The 12,120-nt window shown below is 45.7% G+C and overlaps 1 protein-coding gene across 2 annotated transcripts in view; it reads left to right on the top strand.

The window, feature by feature from the left end:
• The first annotated feature begins 2,786 nt into the window (after window positions 1–2,786).
• Window positions 2,787–12,120, top strand: part of Kif14 (kinesin family member 14) — a 72,859-nt gene continuing 63,525 nt past the window's right edge. Inside the window, exons 1-4 of one of the 2 annotated variants that reach the window (XM_050147865.1) lie at window positions 2,787–2,829; window positions 4,462–5,648; window positions 8,661–8,915; window positions 11,570–11,657. In XM_050147865.1, coding sequence (XP_050003822.1) covers window positions 4,570–5,648; window positions 8,661–8,915; window positions 11,570–11,657 — 1,422 coding nt within the window. In that variant the 5' untranslated portion in view covers window positions 2,787–2,829; window positions 4,462–4,569. Of the gene's footprint in view, window positions 2,830–2,850; window positions 3,058–4,461; window positions 5,649–8,660; window positions 8,916–11,569; window positions 11,658–12,120 lie in introns of those variants that run through there. The other variant, XM_050147864.1, reaches the window with a different exon arrangement.

Here is a 12,120-nt window from a genome sequence, read left to right as displayed (position 1 = left end):
GTTCTTCCCCGTCAGCTCGGTGCTTTTGTTTACTGGGATCCTGACTGCTTGGGGCCCAGTGTCCTCTGCTTGCCTCTTTGGTCTTAACAACAGGCTTCATTTCTCAGTGTTCTCTTTAGAACCTTGGCTTGTGTTCTCTCATCTGGATTGAACCCCTTTCATTTGCCTAGTTTAAGCGTCCTGGCCAAGCCTCCCCCACATGTATGCGAAGTGCCCCAAAACCTCTAGATGTGGGTACCCCAAGGAAAGCCTGGTCATTAGGTGATGAAATAAGAGACAGCTGGAGCAGCTGGAAAGTATCTTAGGTTTTTCAGAGGAAAAAGATGTCAGAGATGGAGGAAAGATGGGAAAACTGATGTGGGAGGTCTTGGGGAGATGGAGAACAAGGTGTAGGTGCAGGATGGCCTGAAGTAGCGGGGTACCTGTTTCTCTGCGGGGAGAACTAGATAAGGACTTAATGAAGGCTGCTTTGCCTCTGGGAGAGGAAGCTAAGGAAAACATATTAGAGCTACCTTGGTTCCTGACTATGTGAGTAGTTGATTTAGTTGTCATTGATAGGGTTCTTATGCTCCATGCAATGTGCCAAAGCTTACACACATTGTTCACTTTCATAAATATTCTAGTTTAATTCTCATAAATACCTGAGAATTAATTGTATACAGCCAAAACGTAACTAATTATGTTTATGTTTGTGAAAGCATCATATTTTTAAAAAAATTCTTCATGCATGTCTTGTAATCTGATCTTTTACTAGCAGTCATTGATTTTCACTGATGTATTTATTATCTATTAATCTGAGGTCTAATGATGCATGTCTAGAATCTCAGAACTCAAGAGGTTGAGACAGAAGAAGCATAAGTTCCAAGGGATATCATAAATATATCATTTGATACATATAATATTTGAGGTAGATGTGTGCATATATAAAGACTATGAACATAAAAAGAATTGGCTTTATATATGCCACTGCTGTCTGAAGGCGCCTGCTGCCTGCTGTTTGCACACCAGCCTACTTAGATCTCAGACACTGACTGCTGACAGCAACTACTCTTGAGCTGTGTGCAGACTAGGTACCAAAAATAACAGAAACTCCCGTGGTGAGTGCTGATGAGAAAGAACGAGGATATAAACGTTCCATTCTCACAGGATCATCCCAGGCTTCGTGTGCAAGGGTGATGGCTCTGTGGGCCCACAGAAGCACTGGCAGCAAATCCTGGAGCACACAGGTCCTTGCGTCTTGTCCAGCACAGATGCTGGACTGAACACTTTCAGATCCCAGCTTTCAGATGGCAAGCACACCTGTGGAAGAGGGGAAGATGAAAACGGCACGAACATGTGGCCATGTGGCAATTTAGGCCCAAGAGGAAGACCCCTCTGGCAATGGTGGCTCTAATATGTCTACTTTGTGTTTTCCTTGGTTGCCAGACCATGCCTTATAGCAGTACCTCAGGGGGCACCCTCGCCACCTGCTCACTCTACCCTAACCTGCTCGCTTCTGGTGGCTCTTTGGGTTCCCTGTTTTCCTTATTCCCCTCCCAGTCTAGCTGGGCTTCTGAATTCAGTCTGTGCTTATGAAATAAACACTAAATAGCAACAGAAGCAGCAGCAGCTGCCACCCTTGCCACTCCCAAGGGTAAGAGAAGTAAACTGATGACAGTGGGCCACTGGTCTTCTGTCTCTGTCTCCCAAAGCAGCTATTATTAAATGAGTCAAACTTGAAAATACAGTACTGTGTATGTTGGAGGGGGCTGCTTGTTTGTCCCGGCTGCCCAGAACTGAAATAATAACACAGAAACTGTATTAATTAAAACACTGCTTACCCATTAGCTCTAACTTCTTATTGGCTAACTTTTACATCTTAATCTAACCCATTTCTAGTAATTTGTGCATCACCACGAGGCTGTGGCCTACAAGCAAAGTTTCAGCACTCTGTCTCCAGCGGTGGGCTCCATGGCTTCTCCCTGACTCCACCTCCTTTCTCCCAGCATTCAGTTTAGTCTTCCCTGCCTATCTAAGTTCTGTGCTATCAAAGGCCCAAAGCAGCTTCTTTATTAATCAATGGTAGTCACAGCATACAGAGGGGACTCCCACATCAGTGTAAACAGTTGCTGTGCTGGTAACAACAAAGTCGTCCTAACTTGTCAGAGGCCTTCAGATTTTGGAAAAGGTGCCATACCCCCCCCCCTCAGGGCGAATCTCTGTGAGTTTGAGGCCAGCCTACAGATGGAGTTCCAGGACAGGCTCCGAAGCTACAGAGAAACCCTGTCTCCAAAAACAAAACAAACAAACAAAAAAAGTTATTGTAACCTTTACTGCGACAGTTTTGGACTTTCAGCCATGTCACGAGCTAGTGGTCAGATCATTCACAAGTTTATAGTTTATAAGCACCAAACCTCGTTTCCTTATCTACAGACTGGGATAATGTTAATACTTCATAAGATTTTCAGGATTAAATATTTTAAACTCATCATTTAGTCCATGTCATCATTCAACGACTTGCGTATGAAATATCAGAAGTGCTATTATAATTAACGAGGGGGTACATGGTCATTCACAGTAAGTTTTCTAGGTAAGACCATGGCTTCTTCTAATTTAAACCCTCAGGTCCCAGCTCTAAACTCTAAGCACCGCAGTCGGGTTGAGACTGAGGGAGGCGCGGTCCGTCGCCTAGGAGACGAGGGCGGGGCCTGTTTCCCGGTAGAAGCTGCGCTTCCGGGGGGGGGGTGAGGAGGAGCGAAGGCGCGGCCCTTGACGCGCGCCCAGCAGCCAATCAGGAGGCGAGGCGCGCATTCAAATCGCCGCCGCGGCGGGAGCCCGCTCCGGGAATTTGTGAGTGCTGAGGGTCTACGAGGGAAGGGAGGCTCCGGGCTGAGAGCCCTGCAGTTGCTCGCCCAGCGGGACTGTGGGTTCAGAACGCTGCGGCTGCTCGCCCAGCGGGCGGGGGTGCGCGGTGGGCGAGGCTCGGTCCCGGGCGAGGGGCGCGGGGCGCCCCGCTGTCCGTCCGGAAGCCGAGGGCAGCGCCGCGGAACGTGCAGCGGCGGACTCGGTGGTGTCCAGGTACACTGTCACAGCCTGGCGTGACTGCCGCAGTCGCCGGGAGCCTCGGCCTGTGGTCGTGTCTGACTTTTCTTACCTTCCTTCCAGTCCTCTTCGAATTCTGATGGCGAAACCCCGCAAACAGAAACCATGTTGATTTGTGCAAAGAGCAAATGGCTTTTAGTTGGAGTGGGATTTCCAAGACCCAGGGATCTGTTGTCCTTAATTTCCCCTCATAATGGGCGGATTCTGTATTTTCCGTTGAAAGTTTAGCAGTAGATTCTTAATAGTCGGACTCGTTCCTTTTTTGTTGCTAACGATGTCTCTTCTGTCAAACCTTAAAAGACGTTTTAAAACGAGCTTCTGGTAATTTGTTCCTTGATTTGTAATAATGTCTGAAATAGCTTGAATCGGTGTCATTTTATAAGGTAGACTCGGGAATTCAGTTTTTAAGACTTTGTTTACATCCATTTAAGGAGCATGTTGAAGAGCCAGCTAGCAGACAGCAGTGTGCTTGCCCGCTGTTCTGTTTTAAATAGTGCCTGATAGATATTGTTGGCCTATCTTTACCTATATTGATGCACATGTCTGTCTAGTTTTTGCAGAGAAAAAAACAGTCCATGTATCTAATTTGAGGGGGAGTGGCACCAATGATGTGGGCATTTACATGGTCAAGCTGGCCTTGAAAGTTCCATTCTCCCAGGTCAGCCTCCCTGAGGCTGGAATTACAGGCCCAGGCCATCACACCCGGCTACACATGCTTTTATAGTCTGTAATGTCTATGGCAATTCTTTGAGACGCCTGCCTCGTGACATCATATTTTTCTCCTTTGTTGGCATTCCTGTATTTAACATACATTAACAAGTTTTCAGAATCCTTCTTTGCTGCAGCTATGATTCGATGTTATGATTCCAAGCTGGGGATACTCAAAGCATGCTTCCATACACATTGGGGGTTTCTTAAGCCACTTGACTCTTTTGCCTTGAGATAAGTCACCTGTGAGCACCTACTAGCTGATGGGAAAAAGGCTGGAAGATCTTATCTTTGAAGTCTGCAGCATCTGTGGGTGCCTGGCAGAGAATGGAACCGTCAGTAAATATTTGTTGAGTCATGAGCGAAAGCCTTTTGAGGGCGGAGATAGTCCGACGCTGTGTGGAGGGAAAGCGGGAGGTAGAGGCTGTGATTTAGTCCAGTGCTTACCTCTGAGAATTCACTTCTATAGTGGGAGAACCTCTCTATTTGGAAGCTACTAGCTACTCCATCAGCTGGTAGGTGCTCACAGGTGACTTATCTCAAGGCAAAAGAGTCAAGTGGTTTAAGAAACCCCCAATGTGTATGGAAGCATGCTTTGAGTATCCCCAGCTTGGAATCATAGCATTGAATCATAGCTGCATAGTAACTGTTTTTCCTTTTTCTTTTTTGTAGTTGATCAGATATTTTTGGAAACTGAAAACTACAAGATGCCCAGTGATCAAACAAGCATCTAAAGAACTTAGACTCTTCACTTCCTTTTTAGAATAACTTGCTGCCAAGATGTCAGTAAGAACTTGGAATAATAGACACAACAGCGGTGGCCTGGAAGGCTACCAGAAGACCTCATTGCCAATTGGCCTCACCCACAGCAGCCGACTTAAAGTGCACTTGAAGTCAAACACGTCAGAGTGTGAAAATCGTGACCCGCTGTTGAGCACTGGAAGCAAACCCAGAGACATAAATAGCACTTACGTTATCTCCGCCTGTAAAAAAGAAAGTGAGATGCCCGTTACCCCTGACTCCAGTAGACTGACCCTTCAGAGAAGGGCTACTTGGAACAAAGAATCATCTTTACTTGGTAGTGAGTTGGGAGACACTACTAGAAAAACAGCAGATACAAGTCTTAGGCTACAACGTCGTCAATCGAAAACAGGTTTCGTGGGAAAGATGGAAACGACATACACGGTGGGAGGTGACACGGAAAACAGCCGCGCTCCACAGGCCACTAGGACAAAAGCAGAACTTGTAAGTAACAACACGCGTGCTGTGTCGTCTGAAGTTTCCGGGGAAGGCTCAAATGACATTGGAGTGATGGTTGGTGAAAAACGCACAGACGCATTTCCTGCCCACAGTTCCGTAAACGAAAGGGGGGCAGTTAAGAACTCAAACAGCAGAGCGCCTGGGGATCCCCAGTGTCAAGCTGGTGTTGTGAGATCAGATCACCTAGCAGGGAAACCGGTGGTGGTGGCGAGCAAGCTGGATGTTCAAGTGTCAGGAGCAGGAGTCTCACACCATGGAAATACTGCGAAGGACATTGCAAGAAATGTCAATAAATTTGGAAGCTTAGAAACAAGGACCCCAGGGAAATGCATTCCAGAACCCAGACTGGCGCCAAGGCGTGACCTGCCTCCACCGAAAAGCCCAGCTCTCTCAACCCTGAAAAACAGGATGGCAAGCCCTCAGGTGAAACCCAGGCCCAAAAGTTCTCTTCTGGCAAACAAAAGGGAACGATCCCAAGAACGCACACTCCCTCCAGAAGAAAAATCCGCAGTTCAGAATACCTTTGCAGAAGCAAACTCCTTCAGAGTAGAAAACAGCCAAGTGACGGTGGCCGTGCGGGTGAGGCCTTTCAGCAAACGGTACGTAAGTCAGTCCTACGCTGTGATGTGTCCTTAATTCCGCTCTGCTGGTAAAGCCAGGGTAGTAGTCATGTCTTTAAAGTTGGCATTTTCCAGCATCGCTGGGAGTTGAACCCAAGGCGCCTCATGTACACTGGTGGTTGATCTACCACTGAGCCACATCTCTAGCCCACCAGTTTTTAGGCTTAATTGTAGTATATTGATTATTTTTAAGGTAGACCACAAAAAAATTTTTAATTAATTTATTTATTAAAGATTTCTGTCTCTTCCCCACCGCTGTCTCCCATTTCCCGCCCCCTCCCCCAACCAAACCCCCCTCCCTCGTCAGCCCAAAGAGCAATCAGGGTTCCCTGCCCTGTGGGAAGTCCAAGGACCACCCACCTCCATCCAGGTCTAGTAAAGTGAGCATCCAAACTGCCTAGGCTCCCACAAAGCCAATATGTGCAGTAGGATCAAAAACCCATTGCCATTGTTCTTGAGTTCTCAGTAGTCCTCATTGTCCGCTATGTTCAGCAAGACCGGTTTTATCCCATGCTTTTTCAGACCCAGGCCAGCTGGCCTTGGTGAGTTCCCGATAGAACATCCCCATTGTCTCAGTGTGTGGGTGCACCCCTCGCGGTCCTGAGTTCCTTGCTCGTGCTCTCTCTCTTTCTGCTCCTGATTTGGACCTTGAGATTTCAGTCCGGTGCTCCAATGTGGGTCTCTGTCTCCTTTCATCGCCTGATGAAGGTTAATATTCAGGAGGATGCCTATAGGTTTTTCTTTGGGTTCTCCTTCTTATTTAGCTTCTATAAGATCACAAATTATAGGCTCAATGCCCTTTATTTATGACTAGAAACCAAATATGAGTGAGTACATCCCTGGCTTACCTCACTCAGGATAGTGTTTTCTATTTCCATCCATTTGCCTGCAAACTTCAAGAAGTCCTTGTTTTTTACTGCTGAGTAGTACTCTAATATGTATATATTCCATACTTTCTTCATCCATTCTTCAATTGAAGGGCATCTAGGTTGTTTCCAGGTGCTGGCTATTACAAACAATGCTGCTATGAACATAGTAGAGCATATACTTTTGTTGTATGATAAGGCCTCTCTTGGGTATATTCCCAAGAGTGGTATTGCTGGGTCCAGGGGTAGGTTGATCCCGAATTTCCTGAGAAACCTCCACACTACTTTCCAAAGTGGTTGCACAAGTTTGCATTCCCACCAGCAATGGATGAGTGTACCCCTTTCTCCACAACCTCTCCAGCAAAGGCTATCATTGGTGTTTTTGATTTTAGCCATTCTGACAGGTGTAAGATGGTATCTTAAAGTTGTCTTGATTTGCATTTCCCTGATCGACCTTAGGTGTCTTTTGGCCGTTTGAACTTCTTCTGTTGAGAGATCTCAGTTCAGCTCAGTGCCCCATTTTATAATTGGGTTGATTAGTAGACCACAAAAATTAAAGTCTATTTTGTACCCGTGCTTCTATATGTATTGCTTTCAGAAACGGAGCTAGACGTAATTGCGTACACATTTAATCCCAGCATTTGGAAGGTGGAGGCAGGTGGATCTTGGAATTCAAAGTCTGCCTGGTTTACAGGACAGGTTCCGGGCTAGCCAAGGCTACAGAGTGAGGCCTGGTCCTAAGGGGTTGTTGCTAAGTGAGTCATTGAATTCTCTTATGCAGTCTCCTTTCAAATTCATTATTTGTTGTGCTTGGGAATGCCTACCTTTCCTTTAAAAAGAGCCACGCCAGCTCATAGCTTCGCCAGAGAGAACTTTCCCAAAATGTCCAGAATGGCGATATCAGCAGCGTCACCTGCGTTTGGTACGGAGTGGTGAAAACTGCAGAGGCTTATCACACTTGATTCTAACGGCTTGGAGTATTTCCCTGAAGGTGATTGTGGCTGGAATAGTCAACAGATAAATGATACAATTTTTAAAAAGTCAGCTGGGAGCCACGCCTTTAATCCCAGCACTCACAGATGTAGCCCTAAATTCAAGGCCTTTTAAATATCCTAAGGGAAGCCAGTAAACTTGTCCCAGGATCAGTCGATAGTGTGACGGGAGTGACCGAGGAGGGGATTTGGTGATGCTGTTTCTGTAAAGGAACACAGAGTTTGAACTGAAAGACTCAGCAGGTAGAGGTAAGGTCATAAGTTCTGTAAAGAACTTTTTAGCAAAAAAGGCATGGCAATAAGGGGAAGGGAGTGCTGGTGAGCTGATCTGAGAAAGTCAAGAAGCCAATGAAAGCTTCGGAGCCCTGAAAGGAAGAGAGGCAACAGAAAGAGAGATGGGACCAACCTCACGAGGGATGACTACAGCTGGAAGAACCTGGGAGTAATGGACCAGGCTCATTGGAGAAGCTCCAAGAGCTGGGGGCACAGCGGAGTGGCTATTGTCAGATTGATGAGACAGATGGTTTGGAGGATAAACTAGATTTTAAAGCTGATTCTTGGGGGAAAGAGTGGGAAGGGGGAAGAGGCTGACATTTGGACAGGTGATGGTGTTTTTCTATTGAGTGAGTGCAGATTTTGTAAGTCTGGAATAGAAGGAGGGTGAATGAGGGAATCTCACATAAGGAAGGACCATTGTATGGAAACATTGAGAGCCAGAAGACTCTTCATATTTAAATTTGTCTTACTCCAGGTTCATTGAAATTGTATTCAGATTTTATACCAGCTCTATATAGCTTTTTATCCCATCCTTTTTTGTAGTATAAAAACACATTTTTTTATTTGAATTGAAACATATACATAGGATAGGAACTTTTTATAATTTTTCCATAAGAAACTTTAAAAATTGGTTTTCTGACCAAGGAATTTGAAATTCTGTTTCCCCTCGAGTAGCTGCACAGCATACATTTTGGAAACCCACTGACCTTGACTTCCTGATGTTCTATGTAAAGCTGAAGAATTGTCTCGCCTTGAAGGAGTGATGACCTTAAGCTTCGAGGGGCCTTTCTTGTGTTCTGTGGAGATGGCATTCATACTAACGACAGGTACTTTGCTCTGTGTGCTTCTTTTCAAAGAGAGAAGATGGAGAAAGCATCCCAGGTTGTCTTCAGGAATGGGGAAGAAATAACTGTGGAGCATCCCGATATGAAACAAGTTTATAGTTTTGTCTACGATGTTTCGTTTTGGTCTTTTGATGAGGGTCACCCTGACTATGCTGGCCAGACAACTGTGTACAAGACGCTGGCAGTGCCGCTCCTCCAGAGAGCTTTCGAAGGCTATAACACCTGCCTCTTTGCTTACGGCCAGACTGGCTCTGGGAAGTCCTATACGTAAGTGGTATCTATCATGCAACTATTGAAAAAGGCTTACATTTTCTTCTGTTAGAAGCATCATGGTTGTAGAAAGAATACAATTTTTTTTTAATTTTTTTAGAATTTATAGTATGTATGCATATAATGTGTGTGCATGGGTGCATGTACCGTGGCGTATTTGTGCATGGGTGCATGTGCCATGCGTATTTGTGCATGGGCGCATGTGCCATGCGTATTTGTGCGTGGGCGCATGTGCCGTGGCATATTTGTGCATGGGTGCATGTGCCATGTGTATTTGTGCATGGGTGCATGTGCCGTGGCATATTTGTGCATGGGTGCATGTGCCGTGGCGTATTTGTGCATGGGTGCATGTGCCGTGGCGTATTTGTGCATGGGTGCATGTGCCATGCGTATTTGTGCATGGGTGCATGTGCCGTGGCGTATTTGTGCATGGGCGCATGTGCCGTGGCGTATTTGTGCATGGGCACATGTGCCATGCGTATTTGTGCATGGGCGCATGTGCCATGCGTATTTGTGCATGGGCGCATGTGCCATGCGTATTTGTGCATGGGCGCATGTGCCGTAGCATATTTGTGCATGGGCGCATGTGCCATGTGTATTTGTGCATGGGTGCATGTGCCGTGGCATATGTGTGCATGGGTGCATGTGCCATGTGTATTTGTGCATGGGTGCATTGCTGTGGCGTATTTGTGCATGGGTGCATGTGCCATGTGTATTTGTGCATGGGTGCATTGCCGTGGCATATGTGTGCATGTGTGCATGTGCCATGTATATTTGTGCATGGATGCATGTGCCGTGGCGTATTTGTGGAGGTCAGAGGCCAGCTTTGTGCAGTTGGTCCTTCTGCCTTTATATAGGTTCTGGGAATTGACCTCGGGTCACCGGGCTTGCCTGCCAAGTGCCTTTTTGCCTTGTTGAGTCATCTTGCCTGCCGAAGATTATAGTTTTGACATTGTACAGATTTGGGCTCAAGTCTCATCCGTATTCTAGACTAGATCTGTATACTTAGGCTGCCACTTGACTCTCTAGGCTTTACTTTACACGTGAGGTAATTTACAAGGTTTTGCTATAACTTAGATGATTTTTTTTCATTTTCTTTTTTATGTGTATGGGTGTTTTGCCTGCATTCATGTCTGTATACCACATGCATACCAGGTACCTGAGGAGGCCAGAAGAGGGTGTCAGATTACCTGGAACTGAAGTTATTAATGGTTGTGAGCCACCATGTTTGTTCTGGGAATTGAACTCAGGACCTTTGGAAGAACAGCTAGGGCTCTTAACCACTGAGCTGTCTTTCCAGCCCTAACTTACGTGTGTGTATGTGTGTGTATGTGTGTGTGTGTGTGTGTGTATGTATGTGTGAGTGTATACTATGAGAACTGATAGTAAGGCATCTTAGTCTCTCATGTTTGGCATATCAAAAACTTCAATCTTTCGCCGGGCGGTGGTGGCGCACGCCTTTAATCCCAGCACTCGGGAGGCAGAGGCAGACGGATCTCTGTGAGTTCGAGACCAGCCTGGTCTACAAGAGCTAGTTCCAGGACAGGCTCCAAATCCACAGAGAAACCCTGTCTCGGAAAAAAAAAAAAAAACAAAAACAAAAAAAACAATCTTTCTTGTATTAGCCTGTATGAGCAACTGTGAAGTTACTAGATAAAAACATGACTAGAAATCTTGGCCATACACAGGTACCTGGTTTTATTAAGGATTTTTTAAGATAGACTTTAAGCAGGAGGATTAGAAGAAGGATGCTCAGAAGGAAGGACAAGACACGCAGGAGCACAGGTGTGGACATAAGACATGGTGCAGTACGGTAACTATGGTAATTGGAGTTGCTGACAATAAATTGTATATCTCAAAAAATGCTCAGAAATTTTGGTTAGTTTCAGTATAATAAAATGATCAATACTGAAGTTTTATGCTTTACCAATTACTTTGCCCTGCCCATTCTACATTTTATTTAGGTATTTAAATATACCACTGTATCCCATTAATGTGTACAATTACTCTGTCAACTCAAAATCTTAAAACAGTATTAAAAGTAGAGCATCCTGTGAATGGTAGCTACGACAACATTTCCTGTCCTGAAGGGAACAGTCAGAATTTTAATTGACATCAATGACAGTCTTTGCTTGTACTGTCTTGCAGTAACCCTTTCCATTCCTGACATTCCCATTTTAAAGGCTGACTTGATGTTTAACGGGGTTAAGTATCTTATGTGAGGTCATGGGGCTAACCCAGCAGTATATAAACTGGGTCTGCTGGCTCACACCTGTAATCTGAGAACGTGGGAGGTGGAGGCAGGAGAGTCAGAAGTTCAAGACCTGCCTGGGACTGTATCTTATGTAGAACCTTTGCCTAGAATACGTGAAAATCTAGGTTCAATTCCCGGTCCACCCCAACTCTTCCCAACAAAAGAAATTCAAGGCTACATAGTGATTTTGAGGCCAGCTGGGATACATGAGACCCTGACTTGAAGAGAAGTAAGATTTAGATGGGGCTGATTTGGCTCCAGAGCCTAGATTCTTAGGTGTTAGCAGTGGAATTGTGTGTTCACTGTTCCCTTTCCAGACCATTTCTCCTAAAAGATTTTTTTAGGATTTCCAAAACTAATCAGTGTCGCTTCCTTCTTGTTCATAATGTATTTCTAGGATGATGGGACTTAATGAAGAACCAGGAATAATTCCGAGATTTTGTGAAGATCTTTTTGCTCAAGTAGCCAAAAAACAAACCTCGGAGGTATGTACAAATTCAAATCACAATCGTAACCGCTGAGACCCGTTACACGGTCTAAAAGATGGTGTTCTTGGCTCCAGATCACCCTTGTTTGGTGTAGTATGGAGAGGGAGGGGAAGGGAGGCCCCAAATGCAGAAAAAGTTCTTCCTGGTGGGCAGTGGTAGAGGACTAATCTCTGGTCTCTCTCTTCTCCGCCTTTTGCTCTTGTGCTTTGTATTGTAGCTCATGCTGCCTTTGAATTCTCAGTTCTTCTGCCCTTGCCTCCTGAGTGCTGGGACTCCTGGTGTGCACACCGTGCCTGGCTCCTTTCCTTGCTTCTCTCCTTTTGTGCTGTGTAGCGGCTGGACAGGGTGGCAGTTAGGTGCCCATATGTGTGTCTCTGTAGTCCGGTAGGTGCACAGACTGAGCCGAACACAGCAGGCAATGCTTGGACAACTTGAAACAAAGGGTAGTGAAGCCAGCTAG

Source organism: Alexandromys fortis, unplaced genomic scaffold (genome assembly GCF_014885135.2).
Source record: "Alexandromys fortis isolate MF-2015 unplaced genomic scaffold, M_Fortis_MF-2015_v1.1 scaffold_58, whole genome shotgun sequence".
Classification (NCBI taxonomy): domain Eukaryota; kingdom Metazoa; phylum Chordata; class Mammalia; order Rodentia; family Cricetidae; genus Alexandromys; species Alexandromys fortis.
This window is presented reverse-complemented; position numbering and strand designations above follow the sequence as displayed.